The sequence below is a fragment of the Oncorhynchus masou genome, chromosome 24 (assembly GCF_036934945.1).
Source record: "Oncorhynchus masou masou isolate Uvic2021 chromosome 24, UVic_Omas_1.1, whole genome shotgun sequence".
NCBI classification, from domain to species: Eukaryota; Metazoa; Chordata; class Actinopteri; order Salmoniformes; family Salmonidae; genus Oncorhynchus; species Oncorhynchus masou.
In genome coordinates, this window is record NC_088235.1 from 63,846,372 (window position 1) to 63,871,572 (window position 25,201).

The following is a 25,201-nucleotide window of genomic DNA, read 5'->3' on the forward strand; positions in this document are numbered from 1 at the left end:
AATATTTACCAGGAATATACATGTCAATCATTCCCTCAGTTTTTCCTTGACCATTAGCAGCTACATTTTGAATGACTGGCGTATTGTTAACTTAACGATTTAGGAAAGTTCGAGAACGTGCAATTACATTTCTGTATTTCTATCAATTTATTTAGCCATTTGGTTATCATGGCAGCATGGTTTGGTAATGAAAGAATTAAGAAGGCTGCTGACTCATGTTTTGGGTCATGTACTACTATACTTGTAGCTTTGCCTAGGCTATATTCTCAATGGCTGAAATGTACAGAGAAAACACCGTTATCTATTCCATGGGATATTGTTAGATCATTTACATTAATAGTCAAATGTATTCATGTGCCAGATGTTGCACCCTAATGATTTATGAATTGCTTTGAATAACTACAATGGATTGTCATTCAAATGTCCAGGGGTAGAAATGGAATAGTGTGAAAAGTTGTCAATTTCCTCCAGTAGGAAAATACAGTGCAACCTTCTTTGAAATATCCTTGAAAATATTTGAACAGGTATATATAATGTAATCCTGGTGAAGCTTACTATGAAAGAATAACAAATCAGTATTATTTTTGTGTATGTAAAATATCCTTTATTGATATTTTGCAAGCATGATATATGAGTGAAAAGACTTTAAAAGTTTAGTCCAAATTGAGAGTAACATTTTCTTTGCCACCGAGGTAAAAAGCTGGGACAAAATCGAATCCCATCCGTATTTTATATCAAACAAACATCTTTCAGTAAAAACACTCTAGTTCGGTCATTTATTACACTCATATTAATGTATCACATTTGATTAATGATAGGGAATGTTTGAACTAAACAAATCAAACGGGAAACCCTAACACCAACTGTAATAAATTACCAAAAAAAACACATGCATGTGTACACGGCATAAATAATATATAAAAAGTCCATATAAAAAAACATTTAAGTAAAATAAGGAGCTAAATTTCCTTGGGTGGGATTCAAATAGGTTATTACAGTGAAGAATAACACTGTAAAGTTATAACTTAAATGTCAAGCAATACCTTGTATTCTTTAGAATAAAATGTACAGATATTCCTGTCTAGGTAGGCTATCAGAAAACAGACATGTATTTAATGTACACAGACATCAAAGGGTAGATGAATGACTTAAAACTATACAGTATGTGACACATGATACTTACTGCTGAGGCACAATCATTTTTTAAGTTGTTTGTTCAGTTATTTGAACACGTTTTTTGTTTTCTAAAAATGCAGATCGAGGAATAGTTTATTTTTCCTCCTGAACATGTGAAATACACATTAATTAGACTTGTTCTTCAACATGCAATTTCTTGACAATGTATAAAAATCGTGTGTGTGTTTAGTACATGTGTATGTATGTTCATGAGTAAGTGTGTGTTCAGTTGGCAACTCAGTAGCGATGCTCCCCTCGGGTCATGTGTGACGAAAACTCGTAACGGTCCTGACTGCGATGGCCACAGAGGTTGCACTCGAAGGGGTCTCGGAAGCCATGGCAGCCCATGTGGATGGTGTACATCACATGGTCTAGGAAGAGGATGCGGCAGTGTTCACAGCGATATGCCCTCACCTGCTCCCCCTCTCCACTCAGCACCTTGAACCCCTCCGAGGCAATCTCGATACTGGCCCGCATGGCCTCGTACTGCCGCTGCTGCTCCTCCTTCCCCAGGGGCAGCACGCCATTACGTACCCCGGACGTGATGTGGTTTGTCAGGTAGATGAGGCCTGAGGCCCCGACACCTGCCCTCTCTTCATTGTTGCTCTCCGTGTCGGTGGAATCCTGGCCACTGTGGCTGGGGGAGCCGTCCTTCTCGCTGGAGGCTGACTTGGACTTTGCGAGCAACAGAAGATTTTCGGCTGCGCTGTCCTTGGCTGACAGGCCGTGGCCCTCTGCAGGGGGCTTGTGGAGGGGGTACATGGAGCCCATGACCCCCATGTCAGAGGAGGTTGGGGAGGTCTGGATGAGTGGTCGGAGTGACTCGGCACCCAGGTAGTTGATGGCACTGTTGATGGCCTGGTCGATGACATGAGGCTGCATCAGTTCCCCCGGGCCACCCTCGAAGGAGATGTCGGAGAGGCGTTTCTCACCTGAGGGTTAGAAAGAGAAAACAGATGAATAACAATGTTAGACTACAATTCAAATTTTAAAAAAACTCAGTTTCCTGATATCAAACATTACAAGGACTTATGTTTAATTGTGGTTCTAGTGGTCAATTTATTGGCCACTTTTGACATATTGAAAAGTGATTCTCCTTATTTAGAATATTCCATTCTTTGCATTTTTCTCATGGCTGATTACTTAGTTTTAGTTGTTATTTCTGACATGTTTTGTAAATATATTTTTATTGTTAGTTTAAGAAAGAGTAATCTTCAGATACATGTATAATACACCAAGGGTAAGGATCAAGTTGAAATCAATGAAAATATTCTCTTTGCTCAACTTAAATAAAGCTCAAACATTGTTATAATGATATGCAGATTCCAGGCACAAGGGTGATCATGCTGAATATGTGCTGTTTTTTTTTTTAAATAGCTTATTCTGCAGCGCAAAGGTAGCAAATCCAAATGCATCAAACTGAAATACACAATTCTGACAATTGGAACCTAAGTCCTGTGCTTTACATGTTTGTTGGTATACGAAGGTAGAAGACTTTATCCCTTACCTACAAACTTCTGTGGCATAGTGCTCTTACGTTTGGCTACATTATTAGCTAGTCTGTCTAGCACCAAGGCTCTCTTAGATCCCATCTGGCTTAAGTCTTCCCTCTGCTCATTCTGGTTGCTTTCTTCCTTTACTACTGGAAAGCAAGACAGAAAAGTAGATTTCAGAATCAAAGTAGTGAAATCTGACCTGATAAAAAGTATAATTACTGTATAACAGGATCTTGCTACAATTTGCTAAAGCATCCCTCCCTGACTGTAGATACATGGCACAATGATGAGGAGGCCTTTATTGACAGATGTGCTGCAGTTGGTATACATTGGCCTTACTCACTAAGCAAAGCAGAGTGATCAACCTTTCTCATCATTTCCTCTTCTAATTTCCTCTTCTTAACCTCTGCACTCTTGCCCCACTTCCTAATGTTGTCAGTTCAGTCGGCTACATGTACATCCGCCCACAATGGATCTCTTCTTAGTATAAAGAAGTCATTTTTACGTGAGCTACATTATCTTACTATAAAAAGCTACATTATCTTACTGTATTTATTTAACTTTAAACCATGTTCCACATTCACAAAAGTCTTATAAGATTTTAGCAGAACTGTCAATACATTTTTAACAAAACATGAACTGAAAAGAGCACAGAATTTTTTTTATCATGCTCTTATTTATGGTTCATGGACTCAGAATGAAGTAGTACAACTTGAAGACCATCCAAGAAAATAAGCTGCCACTTTTTTTTACCACATTTCCTTACTGAATAAAGTGTTTCCCCCTTTTAGAATCACTGGATATAAGTCAACAGTAACAGCAAAAAAACACTCCAATATATTATGGAAGCCTTGCATCGGAAGAGAAACATTTATTCTGCAGGTAAATGTCTTTAAAATCGAGCCTGACCTGTTGGAAGTATTCTTGCAATTTCAACATTGTTGGTGCATTAATGTTGCCACCAGAGTGAGTCCTGAGTGGTGACGAGTAGTCAAGTTCAAAGTAGGTCAACAGTGTGAGTGAAGGTGAGAGACTGACACACACTAACCTGTATAGATGCTGTTCTGCAGCCCCATGCACTGGAGATAGTTGTGACACCGCTCCTTGTGTTCCTCCAGAGAGCTACGCTGCTTGTAGCTCCGCCCACAGTAGGCACACTTGTGGGGTTTTCCAACTGCAAGAAGTGACAGCGGTGAGTATTGATCGCATTTTAATTGAGAGCCATTTTTCAAGCATGTGAGATGTCCATTGTACTGTCCATATTGTGAGGGGTGTACATGTACATATGTTGTATTTTGACTTATAACAATGGCATTCTGTTTCATTCTCCAAAAGACCCAGTCCCATGTTTCATTGATATGATAAATGTAATGGTTTTATAATCATTTCTTTGCAGATGACCGATATCCCACTGGGCAAAGACGTCAATTCAACGTCTAAGTCCTCGTTGATTCAACTTAATTTCATTGAAATGACATTGGAAACAATGTTGATTCAACCAGTGTGTGCCCAGTGGGATGGTTCCCACTCCACACTAAGACCACAGGGTACAGGGCAGGTGTTCCCTCACAATTCCACTGGGTAAGTACCACCACATGGAAAGTTGATTAGGCCCTAAACGGGAGAAATTGGACTGAAACAGGGAGGGACTACATGGATTACATGGTCCATTTTTTGTTTCTGTTTCAAAACCTTTTAAAAATGTTGCGTGCCCTAATGTCCACAACACACTGACCACTAATCCTATCCTCCTAACTCACCAGAGTGGGTACGCAGGTGACCGCTGAGGGCGTCTCTCCGGCGACAGGCATAGTTGCACAGGTGACACTTGAAGGGCTTCTCTCCTGAGTGGAGCTTGATGTGACGTAGCAGGTTGCCTTTCTGGGTGAAAGAAGCGCCACACTGGGTGCACTGGAATGGACGCTCTCCTGAGGACAAGAAACACCACACAGCAGGTTGTTAGGGCCAGCACACAGGAGCAGCTGCCACTCATCTACAGTATGTATCAACACTTTAAATGTAATTGGCTCATTGCAAATCAGTGTTGGCATATTTTTCACTGACAAGCACACTTTTGTAATCTCACAAATACATAACTGCAGTATAGGTGTCTTTGTGAGTTATGCAAATATTATCATGTAGAAAATAGGAATAATTTTCAGCAAAATCTTGTTTTATGAGCTCGGACACAAAATGACAATAATGTACATTACAGCAGATTAGTATTTTGTTTGTAAGTGTAGGCCTATATGAATGGAATTCTATGCTTTATATAACCGAGGGTTAATGCAAAGTGTTGACAGTGTGTGGGGAATGTATGAACGTGCTTTCTCTTTTGTCATCTTACAGTATGAGATGGACCCATTTTTGTCATTTGTATCAGTTTATCAACCATTCTGAGTTTGTCATTTTGCTTTGAGCCGCACCAATGTTGGCTCGGCTCAACGAGAACAGCCTCTCTTCAAAGAATAATGGGCCAGGTATAGAGCCATTGTCTGAATTTTGCTATCTGGATGCAAGAACTAAAGCATCTCCACCAATAGCACCACTGTGGATGTGAATGTGGGGTCACTGTACCACAAGACTCCCAAGCACTAGAACACGGTGAATGATGGAGGAACTCTGAGCACAGCCCAATCAACCAGCCTATGAGGGTTTGAGAGTGGAGTGACACTCCATTTCTCCATGCACTCCCTGGCCCTGAACCTCGGAGCCGAATGGCGCTCTGATCGAACAAGAGCCTTTCCGACTCAGGCTGCCAGTTCCGTAATGCACCAGTGCCTGGGTCAATTTGATCAGAAAATCTCTTCTTTTTTTTCTCTTCTTCTTCGTCTCTAAAATAAGAGCAGCCCATCACAATGCAAATTCAAGCTCATTTGAATAAAGTGAAGGAAACACTTTGTGTTGAGAGCCAGTCTTCCTGATCAGTGGTTCTGGAATAAACCAATATCTAGCCTCTCTGAGTGTTGTGGCATTCTGTGAGAAGGTTTTAATATGGCTTTTTTTTTTCAAAAGGCCCCATAAAATAAGAGTTACCAGTGAAGCAGCAAAAATATAGAAAAAAGGAAACTCATTAAAAATGCATTTCAGGAGCAGAGACACCACAGAATATTTTCTATTTAAATAGGAGGCACTTCATTATATATTTTATTATATGTTATTTTGCATTTACATTAGTCTAGTGTTCCTTTCTTCCATTTTGGGTTTCATTAGTTTCTAAAGCTTGACAGTTAAGTGCCTTTTTGAAAAATGTTCCCCGCCACTGGTTTGGGTTCATTACAATAGAATATCAATTCTGAATTTTGAAAAACTTGTAATACTCGGATAATTGCCATTTTGTGGAGATTCCATTTAATTGCTGCAGATATCCTGTTTTTCAACTGTGATATAAGGGCATGTTTAGGGATTATATTCATCATACTTTTTCAATCTTATCACACAACAAATTGATCACGAGCCACTTCTCTCACGTGATCATTTAAAAGAACACTCCGAGAATTATAATTGTATAGTGGCTTCCTCAGTCACCAATACAGAATATAGTGTAGATACTACAAATGACAGATGACATACTTGACTATATTTCGATATTTCAGTCTAAAACATCCCTTTACAGCATTATAGACCAATATAATGACTATAAAATATGCCTCTGAAACTAATCCAAACCAATGAAAGCTATATATTATCCACATAAAAAAAACTCAACAATGTTTAATAACACATTATCTACTCATGTTAAGCTCTGCCATCATCAAATAGCTCCAATTGTTTAAGTAATAACTTTTACAAAAACAAGTATTCAACTGCTTCATTGCACCTCAATTACGGAGAAGTGACATGGTAACAGTTAGCAGCTCCTGGTGCTTATCTCGTTGAATTAAACACAATCGGTGGATGCCTTGCACTGTAGCATGGTAGCCTACTAAGTGGTACTTAGTGGTCAAATATTCAAAAACATATTTATTAGGTGATAAGCACGTAATTGCCATTTTAGATTTCCAAGTACCATGTAAATGGCGGACTCTAAAATAGTGTGAAACCCCAATTACTTTTGTTGAAGCCTATAACTCATGCTCTGTAGGCAACTTTGGAATAAGACCCAAGAACACAGACTAACCCTAACAGTGCTCTGTCTACTGCTCTCAGTGTCTCAAGTGAAGATAAAGACACTGACAGAATCCATCTCATCTTCTCTACCCCACATACACATAATCTCTCTGTAAGGCTACCAGTGAGCGTGGGTGCAAAGTAAGGGCGATGAGTATCGCGGATGGCTTACCAGTGTGGCTTCGCTTGTGCACCATCAGCACATTGGGGCCAATGCAAACTATCCCACAGATATCACACTTGAGCTTCCCGTTGGGCAGGCGGATACCCCCAGCCGAGGAGTAGGGGCCCTTGCTGTCAGGGCCGCCTGCATGGGAGCCGTTCACTTTGGCCCCCGAGGCATCGAGCACGCGCAAGTCTTCCGCACACTCCTCCTCCTCCTCGCCATTCATCATCATGTCAATGGCGAGCCCATTCTCCTCGTCACTGCGAGCCTCAACTTTAATGTTACAGGCTGGAAAAGAGGGCAGTGGGCCACTGTTTAGAATAGGAACATGTTTCTGGGGGACTATAGCCTAACTCACTGTGTAGAAATATGAGTACATTACTATATTACTATTTGACTAGATGTAAATCTTTGACTTTCTATGGGACAATATGTGACTTTTTAGTTTAAGGGCATGTGTCTATGTCTCCCTCTACTTGACTGGTTGATTTAGTCTATGAGGTCTATGAACACCTGTGAGAGCATGCCTCACCTCCAATTAACTTACTGATAGGAATAGTTAATTGCGGCGTGAGAGCTTTTATATCAGCACTTTCTGTGCAGCAATCCTCAATTCAACTTTATTGGCTGAGTACACTAGGACAAAACTTTGAAACAAATTTGCTGAACTCATGCAGTGGGTTCTTGTGATCAATGTTCCAGATCAAACATAACAGATGAATAATATAGATTTCTTTTAAACTTTTGCTAAAGAAGGTGGTGAAACTATATACTGCATCTCTCATTATCACTCTTCTGTGAAAATGACAGCAAGATAAACAGGAAACAGAGACACAGGAAGCCGTGTGAAACTAAGGATGGCAGCGGTGTCAACCAGACCAACAAACTATGATAAAGGCACACACACACACACGCACACGCACACACACACAAACACGCACACACACACACACACACACACACACACACACACACACACACACACACACACACACACACACACACACACACACACACACACACACACACACACACACACACACACACACAAATATACATAAAACGATAACTTAAAAACACAATATCTGAACACATAGCCCATTAGGCTAAAACTGATTGAATCAACGTTGTTTCCACATCATTTCAACAATAAAAATTCAATGTTGAATCAACGCGGAAAATTGATTGGATTTTATTTTTTAAGTAATCAAAGTAAGGAAATGTTGTATTTTTTTCACCCAACTTTTAAGCTAAATCCAAGTACATGGTGAACTGTTTTTGTAGATTTCATGTTGAATTCACGTTAGATGACAACTCAACCAAATGTAAATCAAAACTAGACGTTGGAACTAATATCGATTTCAACTGCCCCCATTGTCACTTCATCCTGGTGCCGGGTTTGCATAACTGTTGTCATTCTTTTCAATGGCTTTGTAACCAGACTATGTATGGCATGACAATAATTTGAATCGACGATTATCGTCTCAATAAAAGCACACGTTTTAAAGGAGCGAGTGTAAAAGGAAATGTGACGACAAGTGCCCGATTTTAAATACTGGAGGGAATAAACACTTGAAACCTTGAAAACCCCTCAACCTCATTTGCATTTCATGGTGGCTGATTTCCTCATGTGTCTACCTTGTTTGTACACCCAAAGAGGAAGAAGTGGAAATAATGAATTATAGGAATCTATAGGGGAAAAAGGGGAAGCGTCAGAAACGAGGCCTGCCTAACCAAAATACCAAGAATTATGGAGAAGTGACAGAAAGGGAAGCACAGACAAGGAATTGTAAAACGGTGTAACTGAAACTTGAGTCTTTTTGCAGGACGCTTGTTTTCACTGACACTTGGAGGGAACAAGCTTCCATAGTGCGTGATTCATCAAGTGAAAGCGGAAAGGCAACTGGTGTGAACACAGTGACTTCCAGTTGCTCTCAAACACAACTTCATTATCAACCCAACACCACCATCTTGGTGATACTGGATGAAATCAGCATTTGGTGTACAGTACAATGCTAGCTATTCAAATAATCAAATTCAACATCACATTGGTGATAGTGGATTGACCAAAGAACAATTTGTGTTAGAGTTTGCTATATTATGCTAACTGCTGAAATACTGTAAGTTCAGGGCAGTATAATGCTCCTCCCTCGCCTTACAACATTTTGTCTGTTGCCCTGTTGTCACTTTGCAATTGGACACATAGCCTACATGTTTTTCCACTGAGCAGGCGAGGTGAAGAGAACACAAACCACACGCCTATAGAACACAAAGGAAGCTAGCTAGATGAAAGAAGAAAGGCATGAAATAGAACAGAAAGAGAGAGCGCACCCCAGGCAGAGAGGCAATGATAACTGTGAAGAGCATATTTTCAATAACCACTGAATTAAGGCCTGCATGTCTCCAAACATGTTAGGCCTACAGGTCAGCCAGAACAATAGACGTGAAGATGACTGGGTGGTTGGCTACAACATGAATACAACCATTTTCCAACTTCTACATGATTACAGTAATGAGAGAAAAATATGTTAGTACCTTCTATGTGTTTGTTGTTCGGTTTAATGTAATGCATAAAACTTGTAACGTATTTGGGGGCTCGTCTGGGATTTCACTTATTTATTTGCATCAGAGAAAACAAGTGATAGACAGCAATACAGAAAAAAATGAAATAAAACATTTAACGATGTGCAGGTGTGGTTGTATACAATACATAATATACAATACATAAGAACAAAATTAAGAACGATTTTTTAAACTGAAAACAAAACCTACTAATTATGAATGTATTATTTAATTGATCAGTTACCACACATGCACAAAAAATGTGCTTTGTTAAAGCGTGTGTGTGTGTGTGTGTGTGTGTGTGTGTGTGTGTGTGTGTGTGTGTGTGTGTGTGTGTGTGTGTGTGTGTGTGTGTGTGTGTGTGTGTGTGTGTGTGTGAGAGAGAGAGAGTTACAGTGCCAGTCCAAAGTTTGGACAATACCTACTCATTCAAGGGTTTTTCTTAATTTTTACTATTTTCTACATTGTAGAATAATAGTGAAGACATAAAAACTATGAAATAACACATACGTATGGAATCATGTTGTAAACAAAAAAGTGTTAAACAAATCAAAATATATTTTAGATTCTTCAAAGTAGCCACCCTTTGCCTTGATGACAGCTTTGCACACTCTTGGCATTCTCTCAACCAGCTTCATGAGGTAGTCACCTGAAATACATTTGTTAAAAGTTCATTTGTGGAATTTCTACCATTTTTAATGCGTTTGAGCCAATCAGTTGTGTTGTGACAAAGTAGGGGTGTTATACGAAGATAGCCCTATTTGGTAAAAGACCAAGTCCATGTTAGGGCAAGAACAGCTCAAATGAACAAGGAGAAACGATAGTCCATCATTACTTTAAGACATGAAGGTCAGTCAATCTGGAAAATTCCAAGATCTTTGAAAGATTCTTTATGTGCAGTCGCAAAAACCATCAAGCGTTATGATGAAACTGGCTCTCATGAGGACCGCCACAGGAAAGGAAGACCGAGAGTTACCTCTGCTGCAGAGGATAAGTTCATTAGAGTTAATTAACTGCACCTCAGATTGCAGCCCAAATAAATGCTTCACAGAGGTCAAGTAACAGACACATCTCAGCATCAATTGTTCAGAGGAGACTACGTGAATCAGGCCTTCATGGTCGAATTTCTGCAAAGAAACCACTACTAAAGGACACCAATAAGAAGAAGAGACGTCCTAGGGCCAAGAAACACGAGCAATGGACATTAGACTGGTGGAAATCTGTCCTTTGGTCTGATTTGAATGATTTGAGAATTTGAGATTTTTGGTTCCAATCGCCGTGTCTTTGTGAGACGCGGAGTAGGTGAACGGATGATCTCCGCATGTGTGGTTCCCACCGTGAAGCATGGAGGAAGAGGTGTGGGGATGCTTTGCTGGTGATTTATTTAGAATTCAAGGCACATTTAACCAGCATGTCTATCACAGCATTATGCAGCAATACGCCATTCCGTCTGGTTTGCTCTTAGTGAGACTATCATTTGTTTTTCAACGGGACAATGTCCAAAACAACACCTCCAGGCTGTGTAAGGGCTACTTGACCAAGAAGGAGAGTGATGGTGCTGCATCAGATGATCCCCCGACCTCAACCCAATTGAGATGGTTTGGGATGAGTTGGACTGCAGAGTGTAGGAAAAGCAGCCAACAAGTGCTCAGTATATGTGGGAACTACTTCAAGACTGTTGGAAAAGCATTCCTCGTGAAGCTGGTAAAGATAATGCAAGAGTGTGCAAAGCTGTCATCAAGGCAATGTATGGCTATTTTAAAGAATCTCAAAAATAATATATATTTGGGTTTGTTTAACACTTTTTTGGTTACTACATGATTCCATATGTGTTATTTCATAGTTTTGATGTCTTCACTATTATTCAATGTAGAAAATAGTAAAATAAAGAAAAACCCTTGAATGAGTAGGTGTGTCCTGGATACAGCCCTTAGCCGTAGTATATTGACCATATACCACAAACTTTGAGGTGCTTTATTGCTATTATTAACTGGTTACCAATGTAAATAACTTGAAAATAAAATAAAAGAGATCTGTACACTGTAGGAGCTCAGATGCAAAAATGTAATTACCAACGTTTTGACAGCCAAGCTGTCTTCGTCGAAACGTTGGTTATTAAATTTTTGCATCTGAGCTCCTAGAGTGTGCGGCTCTCTTTTATTTTCAAGTTTTCTACTCCGCTAGCCAGCACCTCATCTTAATAGGTGTGCGTTTCTTTTTCTTCTAGACCAATGTAAATAAAACACTAAACAAGTATTTTTGCATCATACCCGTGTCATATTGTCTGATATACACACAGCTGAAATGTTGTTTCAGCCAATCAGCATTGAGAACCCAAACTACCACGTTTATAATTGTTGTTAATTTGACTTAAATGTCTGACGTTGACATTGAGAGGCAGATTTAGAGATTAATGGTAGTTGTTTTATTGCTCTCATTGTTTGTCTTTCTCTGTGTGATTTAACACTTGCTTCCCAAAACAAGTAAATCAAGGTGTGTGACTGTGCGACAAACATGATATAAAGTCAAAACCCTTCTATTTTTTTTACAAGGCATGTCTGTACAATGATGTCCTACACCGTCCAAACCCAGACGACGTTGGGCCAATTGTACGCCATCCTATGGGACTCCCAATCACTGCCGGTTGTGAAACAGACCGGATTTGAACCAGGGTGTCTGTAGTGACGCCTCTAGCACTGAAATGTAGTGCCTTAGGCCGCTGCGTCACTCGGGAGCCCCCCTTCTTCCCATCCCGAATTTTGTCGCAATTTCCCCATACTGTATATCTCTGAGAAGCTACAGCACAGCAGTAGTAGTTCCCTCTGCCTTGCTAGGTTCAGTGCTATCTGCCTCAGCTATGTGAGTAAGAGAGGGGCCAGAGCGACAACATGAGGGTTGGTGTAGAGCACTGAAGCTCAGGTATCTTTCCAGAGACTTTCCATGACAAAACCCTGGGCTTATTCACTTTACTTGGAAGTTAAAGAAATAAACATACTTTTCAACACTGTAGGCTATCATATAAAATCAGCAAAAAGAAATGTCCTATTACTGTCAACTGCATTTATTTTCAACAAACTTAACGTGTAAATATTTGCATGAACATAAGATTAAACAACTGAGACATAAACTGAACACGTTCCACAGACATGTGACTAAAAGAAATGGAATAATGTGTCCCTGAACAAAGGGGTGGTCAAAATCAAAAGTAACAATCATTAAGTACTAAGTACTGCAGTCCATCTCCTCCTCATGTTACCCACTCTCCCACCAAGGCACCTGCAAGTTCCCAGACATTTCTGGGGAGAATGGCCCGAGCCCTCACCCTCCGATCCAACAGGTCCCAGACTTGCTCAATGGGATTGAGATCCGGGCTCTTCGCAGGCCATGGCAGAACACTGACATACCTGTCTTGCAGGAAATCATGCACAGAAGGAGCAGTATGGCTGGTGGCATTGTCATGCTGGAGGATCATGTCAGGATGAGCCTGTAGGAAGGGTACCACATGAGGGAGGAGGATGTCTTCCCTGTAACACACAGCGTTGAGATTGCCTGAAATGACAACAAGCTCAGTCCGATGATGTTGTGACACACAGCCCCAGACCATGACGGACCCTCTAACTCCAAATCGATCCCGCTCCAGAGTACAGGCCTCGGTGTAACGCTCATTCCTTCGACAATATACGCGAATCCGACCATCACCCCTGGTGAGACAAAACCGCGATTCGTCAGTGAAGAGAACTTTTTGCCTGTCCCGTCTTGTCCAGCGACGGTGGGTTTGTGCCCATAGGCGATTTTGTTGCCGGTGATGTCTGGTGAGGACCTACCTTAGAACAGGCCTACAAGCCCTCAGTCCAGCCTCTCTCAGCCTATTTTGGACAGTCTGAGCACTGATTGAGGGATTGTGCATCCGGGTGTGCGTCCGGGTGTAACTCGGGCAGTTGTTGTTGCCATCCTGTACCTGTCCCGCAGGTCTGATGTTCGAATGTACCAATCCTGTGCAGGTGTTGTTACACATGGTCTTCCACTGCGAGGATGATCACCTGTCCGTCCTGTCTCCCTGGGCATCTTTCTTTTGGTGTTTTTCAGAGTCAGTAGAAAGGCCTCTTTAGTGTCCTAAGTTTTCATAACTGTGACCTTAATTGCCTACCGTTTGTAAGCTGTTAGTGTCTTAACGACCATTCCACAGGTGCATGTTCATTAATTGTTTATGGTTCATTGAACAAGCATGGGAAACATTGTTTAAACCCTTTACATTGAAGATCTGTGAAGTTATTTGGATTTTTACAAATTATCTTTGAAAGACAGGGTCCTGAAAAGGGACGTTTCTTTTTTGCTGAGTTTACTTAGTAACAGCTCCAGCTTCATCGATTTGATACATTGGTACAAAAGAGACGCTAAATTTCTAAATTCACAAGCTATACTGAACAAAAATATAAATTCAAAGTGTTGGTCCCATGTTTCATGAGCTGAAATAAAAAATCCCAGACATTTTCCATAAGCACATAAAGCGTATTTCTCTCAATTGTTGTGCACAAATTTGTTTACATCCCTATTTCTCATTTGCCAAGATAGTCCATCCACCTGACAGGTGTGGCATATCAATAAGCTGATTAAACCGCATGATCATTACACAGTTGCGCCTTGTGTTGGGGACAATAAAAAAAATTGTTTTGTCACACAACACAATGCCACAGATGTCTCAAGTTTTGAGGGATCATGCAATTGGCATGCTGACTGCAGGAATGTCCACCAGAGCTGTTGCCAGAGAATTAACGGTAGAAATTAACATTCAAACTGCCTCCAATATCGTTTTCGAGAATTTGGCAGTACGTCCAATCGGCCTCAATCGGCGTGAAACCACGCCAGCCCAGAACCTCCACATCCGGCTTCTTCACCTACGAGATTGCCTGAGTGGGGGTGGAGAGGGGTTGCTGAGGTTTAAGTGTCTGTCATAAAACTCTTTTGTGGAGAAAAACTCATTCTGATTGGCTGGGCCTGGCTCCCCAGTGGGTGGCTCTGGCTTCCAAGTGGGTGGACCTGTGCCCTCCCAGCCCCCCCCCCATGGCTGCACCCCTGCCTAGTCATATGAAATCTATAGATTAGAGCCTAATGAATTTATTGCAATTGACTGATTTCCTTTTATGAACTGTAACTCAGTAAAATACATTTTTGCTCAGTATAAAAAAAGAATACACAGGAATCACAGGTAACTGATAACAAGTCATTGGTGTTGGCTTAGATATCTAGGGTGGAAGTAAAAATAGACTGTTGGAGGTTCCTGTAACGGAGCTTCTTTTCTCACTGCCTGATGAAAATAGGCCAGTGTGTGCTTGCCTGACTGTGGAAACAACCACATGTGTGTAAAACCACGTTAATGCCACACTGAACATGACTCCTTTGAGTGTGTCAGTGTTGATTAGGAGCACCAAAAACAAAGTGGACTTTTCTACCAGCCTTGAATTTCCGAGAACTCAAAAGCTTAGCACTCGGGGATGAAATAAACACGGCTGTCGTGAATAACTTAATAACTCTAATGATTCATAGCGAAAGAGAAATTGTGTCACCAGAAAGACCTACTGTGACATGTCATTTTACTGTCTGTGTGACTGTAATGACCAAATATATATTTTTATTAACAATTGAATTCAATAAGGCAACTTGTAAAGCATACTTGTGAGATGATATGTCTTGTACTCCCCACACAAGGGGAACACTTGTTGTGCTTGTTGACTTGTATGGTGAGGCAACGTAGGATGGACCTGGAGACGCTTTGTAGGACGAACCTATGCTAGCTTTGGAAAGTAAATGGAAAACTGCAAAAAGCAACCAGGCTTTGAGGTCTTGAGCTTCCGTTATACTTTCAGCCTCCCTGTCTCAGTTACACGATCCTGTGTGCGATCTGCACTTCAGGCCCATAGCCTTTGTACCACATGATCCTGACAGATAATAATAACTCCCTGATGCATTTGGGGTTGATCAGCGAGCCAGCGATGCACTGCATAGATATAACAGTCACTTCCTCTCACACTGGTGATTAGATCTTCAGGGAGTGCAGAGCAACACATATACACAAACACTTACACTCGCTCACACTCAAAGACCAACACGTACAACAAACACACACACTATTGTCTATGTTTAGGCCGACCTCTCTCCTGATTCAGGACCTCTTCAAAATGCTATAAGACCAGGTATAGAGATGAAGAATCATTCAACCTGTCCTTAAAAAACAAACTCAACAAAGAACACAATACAGTAACTTTTATCACCGATGGCCTCTCATGACCTCTCAGTGAATTTACAAAAACATGTTGAAAGTACTATGGAATAATGTCTGTAACGGCATTCCCAAATTGATCAACAAATATCATTCAATTCACTTAGGAAGCGCGCATAAAAATTCTAAACTGTCTGACTGTGATCTCTAAGTCATAGTCCCCATTGTGCATCAGTGAAGATTTGAGTCATTTGAGCTGTTTTTCCAAATATGTAAAATCTGGCAAGTGAAATGACTAATCATAGGCTCAGCCACAAAGACAGTCATATGGAGAAAGCCATGGCTGACTAGGGCAAACCACAGCAGCATATGCCTGTGTTTCCCATGGCCTACTCTTCTATCTCTAGCTCAACTGCACACTTGCCCCCCCCCCTCTCAAAAGGCACATCTATGAGCAAAATATCAGGAAGTAGTAGGGGCTAGTCCGTGTAATGCTTTCAGAAATGTAATCAGTTGGTGGATCATGAATAAAAATTGGAATTGCAGCTGCTGGACGTGAAAGCCTCATCATGTCTTATGATGATTGCTCCGCAACAAATACTGACCGACGTGTTCACGTCAACTAAGGTGAATCTTGATAAAGACACGTGTGTACTTCATGATAGGTAGGGCAGTTACAATAAATTCCCGGTGCATGACAATGGGCATCCTTGTCGCAAACTATGGCACGCTGGCAAGGGCTGGAGTTCATTATGTGTGCTGCTGAGTTAACAGCTTGACAGTTGAAGTGAAAGCATGTGTGTGTGTTTGCAGGTGCGTTAGCAGTGTGCGGTGGTGCGATGCGCTGGGATGTGCTGTGCTGATCTCTGAACTTGACTCTGCTCCTGAAGTCTTTATCTCCTGGAGTGTTGAAACTGACTGATGGCAAGTTCTTCTTAGGAAACTCTTGCACATCCTATTTCAGTTTCCTCTGCTGTGACATGTTATTTGACATACGCCGCCTCAAAGTGCAACGGTACACGACACCACACCGCTATCTGGAGCTAATACAGAAGGAGCGACATTCTAATTTTACGCCACACTTTATAGCAACACTTAGGGTGTATTGTAGTTATCACAATGGATCACCGACACATCCCACAAAGACACCCTAGCTATTGGTTGCATGAGCTACTGTACTTTTAGGCATAGAACATGATGTGGTTCACCTTGCATGCAGGTAGGGGTGCTTTTCACAAATGTTCCCATGAAGCAACAATTCAAATTCCAAAACTCCGTGTGGTAAATGCTGCCTGGTGTCCCCTGATATCGCAGTCATGTCCCGAGTTGAAATAAACGTGTACATCAACTAATGCTAATATTATGTCCATGATATTCCCTGGCTTAATTTAGTAACATCAAGGGCACATTAGCCATTCCTTAAGGTTTTGCACATCATGAGACGGATCAGAGAAATGTGCAACCTTTCCTGCCAATGACCTAAATGCATCAATAACTTTTAGATTGCATGTTCAAAAGAACTGTGTTTGGTTAAAGTGCCAGATTGCAAGTAATGAGTGGATCTAAGGGATTGTTGTTTCATGTGGCAACCGCTTGTTGGGATGCCGTTACGAAATGTTATGTTACTAACAAAATAGTTATGTTACTAAGACATTTCTTTTTATGATATGTGCAGTGAGCTCCAAAAGTGTTAGGACAGTGACAATGTTGTTGTTGTTTTGGCTCTGTACTCTGAAATTATACAATGACTACGAGGTTAAAGTGCTGATTTTTTGTAGTCTGTCAGCTTTTTGGGGGGCGTATTTTAATCCATACTAGGTGGACTGTTTAGAAATTACAGCACATTTTGTACATAGTCCCCCATTTTAAGAGACCTAAAGTATTGGGACATTTTCACTTATGCTGAGTGTACAAAACATTAGGAACTCATTCCTAATATTGAGTTTACACCCCCTTTTGCACTCAGAGCAGCTTCAATTTGTTGGTGGCATGGGCTCTACAAGGTCTCAAGACAATTCCACAGGAATGCTGGCCCATGTTGACACCAATGCTTCCCACAGTTGTGTCATGTTGGCTGGATATCCTTTGTGCAGTGGACCATTTTTGATACACAAGTGAAACTGTTCAGCGCAAAAAATCCCCAGCAGTGTTGCAGTTCTTGACACACTCAAACCTACTACCATACCCTATTCAAAGGCACTTAAATCTTTTGTCTTGCCCATTCACCCTCTGAATAGCACACATACACAATCCATGTCTCAATTGTCTCAAGGCTTAAAAATATTTATTTAACCTGTCTCATCCCCTTCATCTACACTGATTTAAGGTGGATTTAACAAGTGACATAAGGGATCATAGGTTTTACGAGGATTCACCTGGTCAGTCTGTCATGTAAAGAGTGAGAAGGTTACAGAGGCATAAATATCACCCCCCCCCCCAAAAAAAGAAAAAACGCTAACCTTCCCTGTTATTGTATTGGTGAGAGGTTTGCATTTGGGGGGGTATAATATTTACGCCTCTGTAATCTTCTTACTTTTCATTATTCACAATTCATTCAGGAGTATCTGTAATCATGGTAGCATCCACATGAATGTAGAAGTGTTTAGAAACATATTTATGCTTATTTACAATAAAGGTTATTCCAAAATGACACTACATTATTTACCATTAATTTCTATTGGGCACATAATTATCTGAAACACGACCCAAACAAAATAGCAAATGCATCCAACAAATTTATAGAGTCAAACCTTGATGTAGTCATTGTGTTATAGGAATATGGGACCAAATACTAAACTTTGACTACTTTAATACACATATAAGTGAATTTGTCCCAATACCTTTGGTGCCCTAAAATGAGAGGACTATGTACAAAAAGTGCTGAAATGTATTTTAAGTGTAGGCGGGTGTAACAAACACATGTATTGTTAATTATTCATGTATTTTGTCATGTATTTTCACATCATTTTTAAAAAGATCATTATTTTTATTATTATTATTAGCAACAACAGTGCTACTACTTTTGTCCTGAGGGTTTACATATTTCTGAAGGTGCTCTGGAAACGGCTAGGTTTTGGGGTATACAGGTAAAGGTTTGATGGATATACTGGTCTAGGTGCAGCAACTTAACTGGTTCATAGGCCTACTGATGTAGGAGTGGTGCATTAGGGAAGCACGGTGAAACTCGTGTGATCTGTCACTCACCCATGCCTTCTTTGTCACCCCTGTTGTTGTGTTGCAGATTGGAGCTAGCAGACAGGTCCTCTGGGATGGGCATGGCCTCGTCGTTCTCCTCAGACACATCATTGGGAGGGGGGCTGTCCCTGCCTACATGGGGAAACACCAGCAAACCCATTAGCCACCAGAACATGGTTCATTATTGCTCATAAGATAGAACCATAATTATCTATAATCTATTACATGTGGTATGACTGTGCCACTCAGCTTGGGCTCTGTGCAACTCACGCTGTGCTTCTCTGTTCTACCAGACATGCTCCTACAGTGCCAGTTCTGAAAACAGAAGCTCTTACCAGGCATCTGAGACATCTCCTGTGCCTCCTCCGTCTCCATTCGGTGCAGGTACTCTAATGGGATAGAGAGACACAGAGATGTAGATGTGTTTAAATGCAATCAACGGCTCTGCAGGGCTGAAAAAACCACAACATTATAAAAAGCCACAGCTGACTAAAGGGGTGACCTCTCTCTGTACAACTCCGTCACCCCGGCAAGATCACTCTTGTCACACCGAAAGACACACCACTGTCCCCCACATTACATTACAAAGAATTACAGACATTTTCATTACAAGTCTGACAGAGAGGGCGGGCTGGGAGAGTGGCTTGGCCCCGCATGATGGGCTATGGCGATGGGGGTGCTGGGAAGGGGCTTTCAGACCACATTTGTTATTTATTGTTAATTTCCTGCCACGTAATCATCCACAAATGCAAACTGACTGCCGCAAAATTAAGCAGAAAATTAACTGGCCCTAGGTCACTGAGGATGCGGCTGTTTGCCCGTGCCAAGCTTATCGGCGCTCGTGTTCGCTCTAATTTACTGAGCATGCATCGCTGAGCGCGCCACTACCCGAGCACAGACATGTGCGAGAGGAGCCACAATCAGAAACAAAGAGAGAGGAGAGGGAGAAAGATAAGAAAGAGAGAGAGAGGAAGAGGGAGACAGACAGTCCGAGAGAGATGCAGAGCGGGACCCGGAAAGAGAGAACGAGACAGAGAAAGACAGAGAGGGGGAAGATACAGAGATAGAGAGGGGAGGGAACCAAGACTGACAGGGAGTGTGCCAGAGAGCGAAAGTGGAGAGAGAGAACCAGGGACAGGGAGATCGATAGAGGAAGGCCGAGGGGCCCCGAAGTAAGTTTCTCTCGCACAAGAGGAGGCAGTTTAATGAAGAAGAGCACATCCCCTGGCCAGAGCTTGCTGCATATCTGAGGAGTCACCAGTGCGCGTGGCCCCATTAATAATGCATCTCCCTCAAGCCTACAGCAGATGGGCACAACAGCCTCAGCCTCGGCTCCGCCACTTCAAGAAGGCCCTTGGTGGAGCCGCTTGCCCGGCCCAGCCAGCCACACAGGGAGAAGTGAAGCTCCCTAAAATAGCGAAGCAAGCCCAAGGGAGAAGGGGAACCTAGACCTTCCTGTTTTACTGACAGATGGCTCCACACATTTGGAACAAATAGTGGGAAGCCACCAAGCAGCCCCCGCCGCTGTTGCAACGCACAATGTTCAGTGGACAGGCGAGTCGATGTTGAGTTCCACAACCCACAGACACCCAGGACTCACGTGGGGGAGGTGGTGGGGGGGTGGGAAGGGCAGAGGTCATTAGTGCAGGAGATGTGGCGCAGAAAGCGCAGTTGGTGCTGCGTGCTGATGTGTGTCGATATAAGACTAAGAGGCCATGCCTGCGTCATCATTCTTTAGCATCTGGAGTTTGGAGGTCGAGAGGGGGTGGTATTCTCATGTGCCCTTTTTTTCTGGGCAGATGGTGCGAAGGGAAATACTGATGGTGTTGGTGGGGGACTTTGACAGAAGTGAGAAATGCATTCCCATGTTAAACCACAAGCAAGTTGTGTAGGCATGTGGAGAGCAAGGTGCATGAGAACATTCAGGAAGTTGTATATTCACCCAAAGTGACACCGTTCTTACTTTTAGTACCTGATGCTAGATTCAAGTAATGTTTTGGGGGACGGGGAGCATTTTTCTTATCATACTTTTATTCCTTGTCTAAGGTTCACTGTAACGTTTCATTTTGATCCACAGGCATTTGTGAAAAAATACAATTAGTTGAATTTCTTGCTCTAATGTTTTTTTTCCTTGTTGATGATTCTCAATATGTTGTATATTTTGTGGATGGTTTCATTCAGACAATATTCCAGAATGACACCACCTTCTAAAGTCCAGTATGACAAAACAAGGCACTAACGGCAACAGCTGCTTTATGAAAGTGCCTCATAAAGGGCAGGAAGAGTCATAGCAGTGGGTTTGAGTGCGCTTACTAAGGGGAGGAGAGACAGGAAGAGGGCTGTGGGTTCACAACACCCTCAGTCCTAACTCAAGGGATTGTGTGTGGGTGTGTGTGTGTGTGTTGGGGGGGGGGGGGGCTGTGCAGAGCAGGGTGCGAACACATGAAAGGGAGCAGGGTGGAGACTGAAACAGCCAAACCGTTAAACAGCCAAAGTGGACTACACCAGCAAACTCTGGATAATGGGAGGAAGTAAAAACGGACAGACAGGGTTTTATAATATAATCTATAATCTAGCAACTCATATTCATGCTTGAATGTTAGAATATCAACAAAAAAGATATGTGAATTACATGGGAGCTAATACCTATGAATCAAACAGTCATATATGAAAATCAATACAATCTAGGTGGTGATATAGAACATCAGGCTAAGTTTTTCATACGTTTTTGTTGTTGGTGAAAATTCAAACAAGAAACTTATCATATCAGGTATTCTTACTTGAACTGTTTTTGTTCCCAAACTATTATTAGCATATGCTGCTTCTGTGAGAAGTGTGATTCAAGACTGTACTTGAAAGTACTAATTTGTTTCTCCAGAAAATTCCTTTTGACATATGACATACAAAAAACAATCACTCATTTGGACAAGAAATTAAGAACAGTGGCTTTTGTGGCAATTTTTTCCTAAAATACAATGTTATCAGTTTGATTAATATATTTTGATAACGAGATTTAAAAAAATGGATATGACATTTTGTGTACTGAGTCCCACCTCATCCATTGCGGTGTTAAATAAAACAACATTTGTGCCATAACTCGCTCATGCCTTACCAGCGACCCACCTGTGGTTCCAAACCCACAATTTGGGGAACCATGCCCTACTACACTATACCACGTAATATAATAAACAGTCAAAACAGTCATCTTTTAATATTTATAGAACAATTTCTCATTGGAAATGAAGGAAATGTGTCGCCATGTATTGAAAGATGATACTTTTACTGAGCAGATGTTTGGGCACCTATTGTAAGGGTTAGAAGGGCTACATTACAGGGGCGAAATGAGTTTCCTTATAGGGTCTTCAATTGCATCTGACACACTTCATTACACTCGTATTCAGTGACGATCATTTTAATAACTGCCTTTCTTTCGCTTTCCCCTTCCTCAGTCTACTAGTAACAAGGAAGTGGATGTGTCCACAAGCATGTGTTTGCAGCATTTCAACCATCCTCAAACCGAAGAAGCAGATACATAAATTGTCATAATTGTGGGGTGGGGTGCAAGTCATTGCTTGATTTACTAATAGTCATTTCAATATACTAAGTGGATTTCATATGAGGGCAAGTACATTTGACTAGTTGTTGTGTTTTTAATTTTGGATTCGTTTTTAAAATCAACTTTGAAAAAGTATGTAGGTTACTACCATCAAATTGAAATGCAAGTGTTTAGCTGCCCTAAAAAAAGTGAGTACCTTGGAGAACACCTGCTCTTTCCATGACAGACTGACAAGGCCAATCCAAATGAAAACTTCAGTCAGTTTTTGCCCAGTGGGAGGCTATGTTAACAAAATTGAAATATTGTTATCAACACATTAAATCAAGTTAAAACAATATCAACGTGGCTTTTGATGCTTTGTGAGTACAAACTGGACAATGCGCAAATAATATACCGTCTTATGTTTAACCAAATGAATTAGACTTGAGTTGGATTTTGCATGGTTTATTTATATAGTTCTACGTTATAGGAATATAATAACCTACGAGTTAAAGTTTGTAGACTTATATGTCCCAGTGCACAGAAGTGTGAGAAGTTTTGTGGACTTGTTTCCCCACTTTTTCTCTCAAAATGAATCTTCCTTAGGTGTTTTTGTTGAATGTCAGTTTCACAACATGTTAACAGTTACTTGAGTCCTGCCCACCAATACTATCTCAACACACAAGTCATGTTCGGCTCAGACCAACCAATGGTTGCGAACGTCTTGGGCACCTTGAAAATGGATTTCGAAGTGTGTGTGTGTGTGTGTGTGTCTTTTTCATGTAACTTTGAGAAAGCAGAGAAACACCACGTTTTTTATCCTGTAGGCAACGCAGTTTAGCTAATTAGTTTCAGCAGTTTCATTGAGGAGTGTTAATATAATGTTTTTGCGTTTATTTGAACTCAGGCCTCCTTCGTTTGATTTGTAATAATATAAAGTGGACTTCTGAAATAAGAACTCTTGAATGACATGAAGCGAAATAGTTATAATTAGATATTCATTCTGGATGCGCACAGTTGCAACAGGTGTTGATCTGGTACGAAAAGTGAAAGGAGTCTATGTAAAACTTGCAAACCACAAAAACGTATTTTTGTTTTTATATTAACCATAATTATTTTAGACTTAATCGTCAATGCCAAGAAATATAACGTAATATTTCTATATGGTCAAGATAATTGTGAGCAATTCCTGCAATCTCCAAAAAGGAGTATGGGAAAAGAGGAACATTTTCCATTATTCCATTATTTTTCTAAGTGCGTTTGATATTAACTACAATGCTGATCAAAATTGTATAACATTCATTAAACATTACAATTTCCCTGGACTTTTTGGTCAAATCCGTTACATGCGCCACTATACAAATACTCGCATCACAGGATTTCAGACGCTCGCGCACCTGCACCAGACTTCAGGACAATGTTTTCCAATCCGCTACATAGTTCATTTTTTTTTACGAGTAAGGCCCTTTCTTACTATGTAGAAATACGAATAAACGCTTTAAATTAGTTCGAAATTAACAAGCATCGTGAAAGTTACTCTACCTGCTATTCCTTGAGTTTGCAATATGAAGTTCTTCCAACTCTCCCCCGCTCCATGTGCAGAAGTTCGAAGCGCCGCGGCAGCCCCATGGAACTCTGCCCTCGGTCCCTCCCCTCTCCACTGTACTTCCTCTTTCCAGCCTAACATTTCAATGTTTCTGTGCTCGACTGAGGCATTTTGCTTGCTTTTATCCAGAGGTCGAGTCTGCTTGGGGAGTGGAGGCAGCAGCCCTTGGCTCTTGCTTTGTATCGTGCCAATAAAAGCTGACACCCAGTAGACCATTACTGGCAGCCATGCATGAGATGGGATGAGGCGCACAGGAGACTGGACGATTCATTGTTTATTTATTTATTTCGTAGAGAAGGATGGGGACTCCTCACTTGCATATGAGCAGCTCCCCTTCTGTCACCTGTTCTGGCATCCTATAAGAGTCACAGCGCAATTAAAACGACAACTGTGTTGGTTTCAAATGATGTTTAAACAAATATTGTGACAGGTACACCACAAACATTGTGAAAAGTTGCATATTTCCATGTGCTTGTGTAACAACAAATGCATATTATAATATATACTCAACCCTATACTTTTATACCATTCGAACACATGCCATTATTGAATCATGAATAATTCAGTGACATTATAGAACTGTAGGCTAGTACGCCTATGCGCCTAATCACCCAAGGTTTTACATTGTTATCCCATCTTTCCAGTAGGACAGAGACCTTTGAGGCAGCAGTGGTTTGCTGAAAAACGAGAAAAAAAATAGATACGTCTCTAGATCAGTTGATGCTAACTGAGGATAATGCTCTGGACTAGAAGTCTCATTTGAAATAATTTATTCCAAGCAGCTCTGCGATTGAAAAAAATGTGAAAGAAAAGTCAAATGATTAAACACCTAATAACTCTTTAAAGAGACTCCTAAAGACAAGCAACCAATTGACTCATTGCTACTGTCTCATTGCTACTGTATATATACTGATTTTGTATCAGCTACTTCCTGGTTTAGGAGTACCTCAGCATATCCCTCCATTGGCAGACTGGGCAGTGTGGATGGATTGCACGAAGAAGTGCTGCCTCTCTTCGCAAAACCCCCCACCTTTTTACTCATGACACTACTATATAATTGCATTTTTGTTTAGTGCACTGCATTAAAGTTCTGCCAACATAGTAGCAGCATTTTCGCCAACATATTTTAGGGCACATA

The 25,201-nt window shown here is 41.2% G+C and overlaps 1 protein-coding gene across 3 annotated transcripts; it reads right to left on the reverse strand.

Moving 5' to 3' along the window:
• Positions 1 to 584: 584 nt before the first annotated feature.
• Positions 585 to 24,307, reverse strand: LOC135512463 (DNA-binding protein Ikaros). Of its 3 annotated transcripts, XM_064934507.1 has the most exons (8): positions 24,000 to 24,307; positions 19,258 to 19,311; positions 18,932 to 19,054; positions 6,955 to 7,236; positions 4,433 to 4,600; positions 3,721 to 3,846; positions 2,684 to 2,818; positions 585 to 2,108 (listed from the first exon to the last, which is right to left on the reverse strand). In XM_064934507.1, the coding sequence occupies exons 1-8, from the start codon at positions 24,277 to 24,279 to the stop codon at positions 1,414 to 1,416; spliced, it is 1,863 nt and encodes a 620-aa protein (XP_064790579.1). In that variant the 5' UTR covers positions 24,280 to 24,307; the 3' UTR covers positions 585 to 1,413. The 3 variants fall into 3 exon arrangements, with proteins under 3 accessions (XP_064790579.1, XP_064790581.1, XP_064790580.1); XM_064934509.1 differs by lacking the exons at positions 3,721 to 3,846; positions 4,433 to 4,600; positions 6,955 to 7,236; ... (1 more) ...; positions 19,258 to 19,311; positions 24,000 to 24,307 and adding an exon at positions 3,582 to 3,710 and having other exon boundaries at positions 2,684 to 2,815; XM_064934508.1 differs by lacking the exons at positions 3,721 to 3,846; positions 4,433 to 4,600; positions 6,955 to 7,236; ... (1 more) ...; positions 19,258 to 19,311; positions 24,000 to 24,307 and adding an exon at positions 3,582 to 3,710.
• Between the last annotated feature and the right edge of the window lie 894 nt (positions 24,308 to 25,201).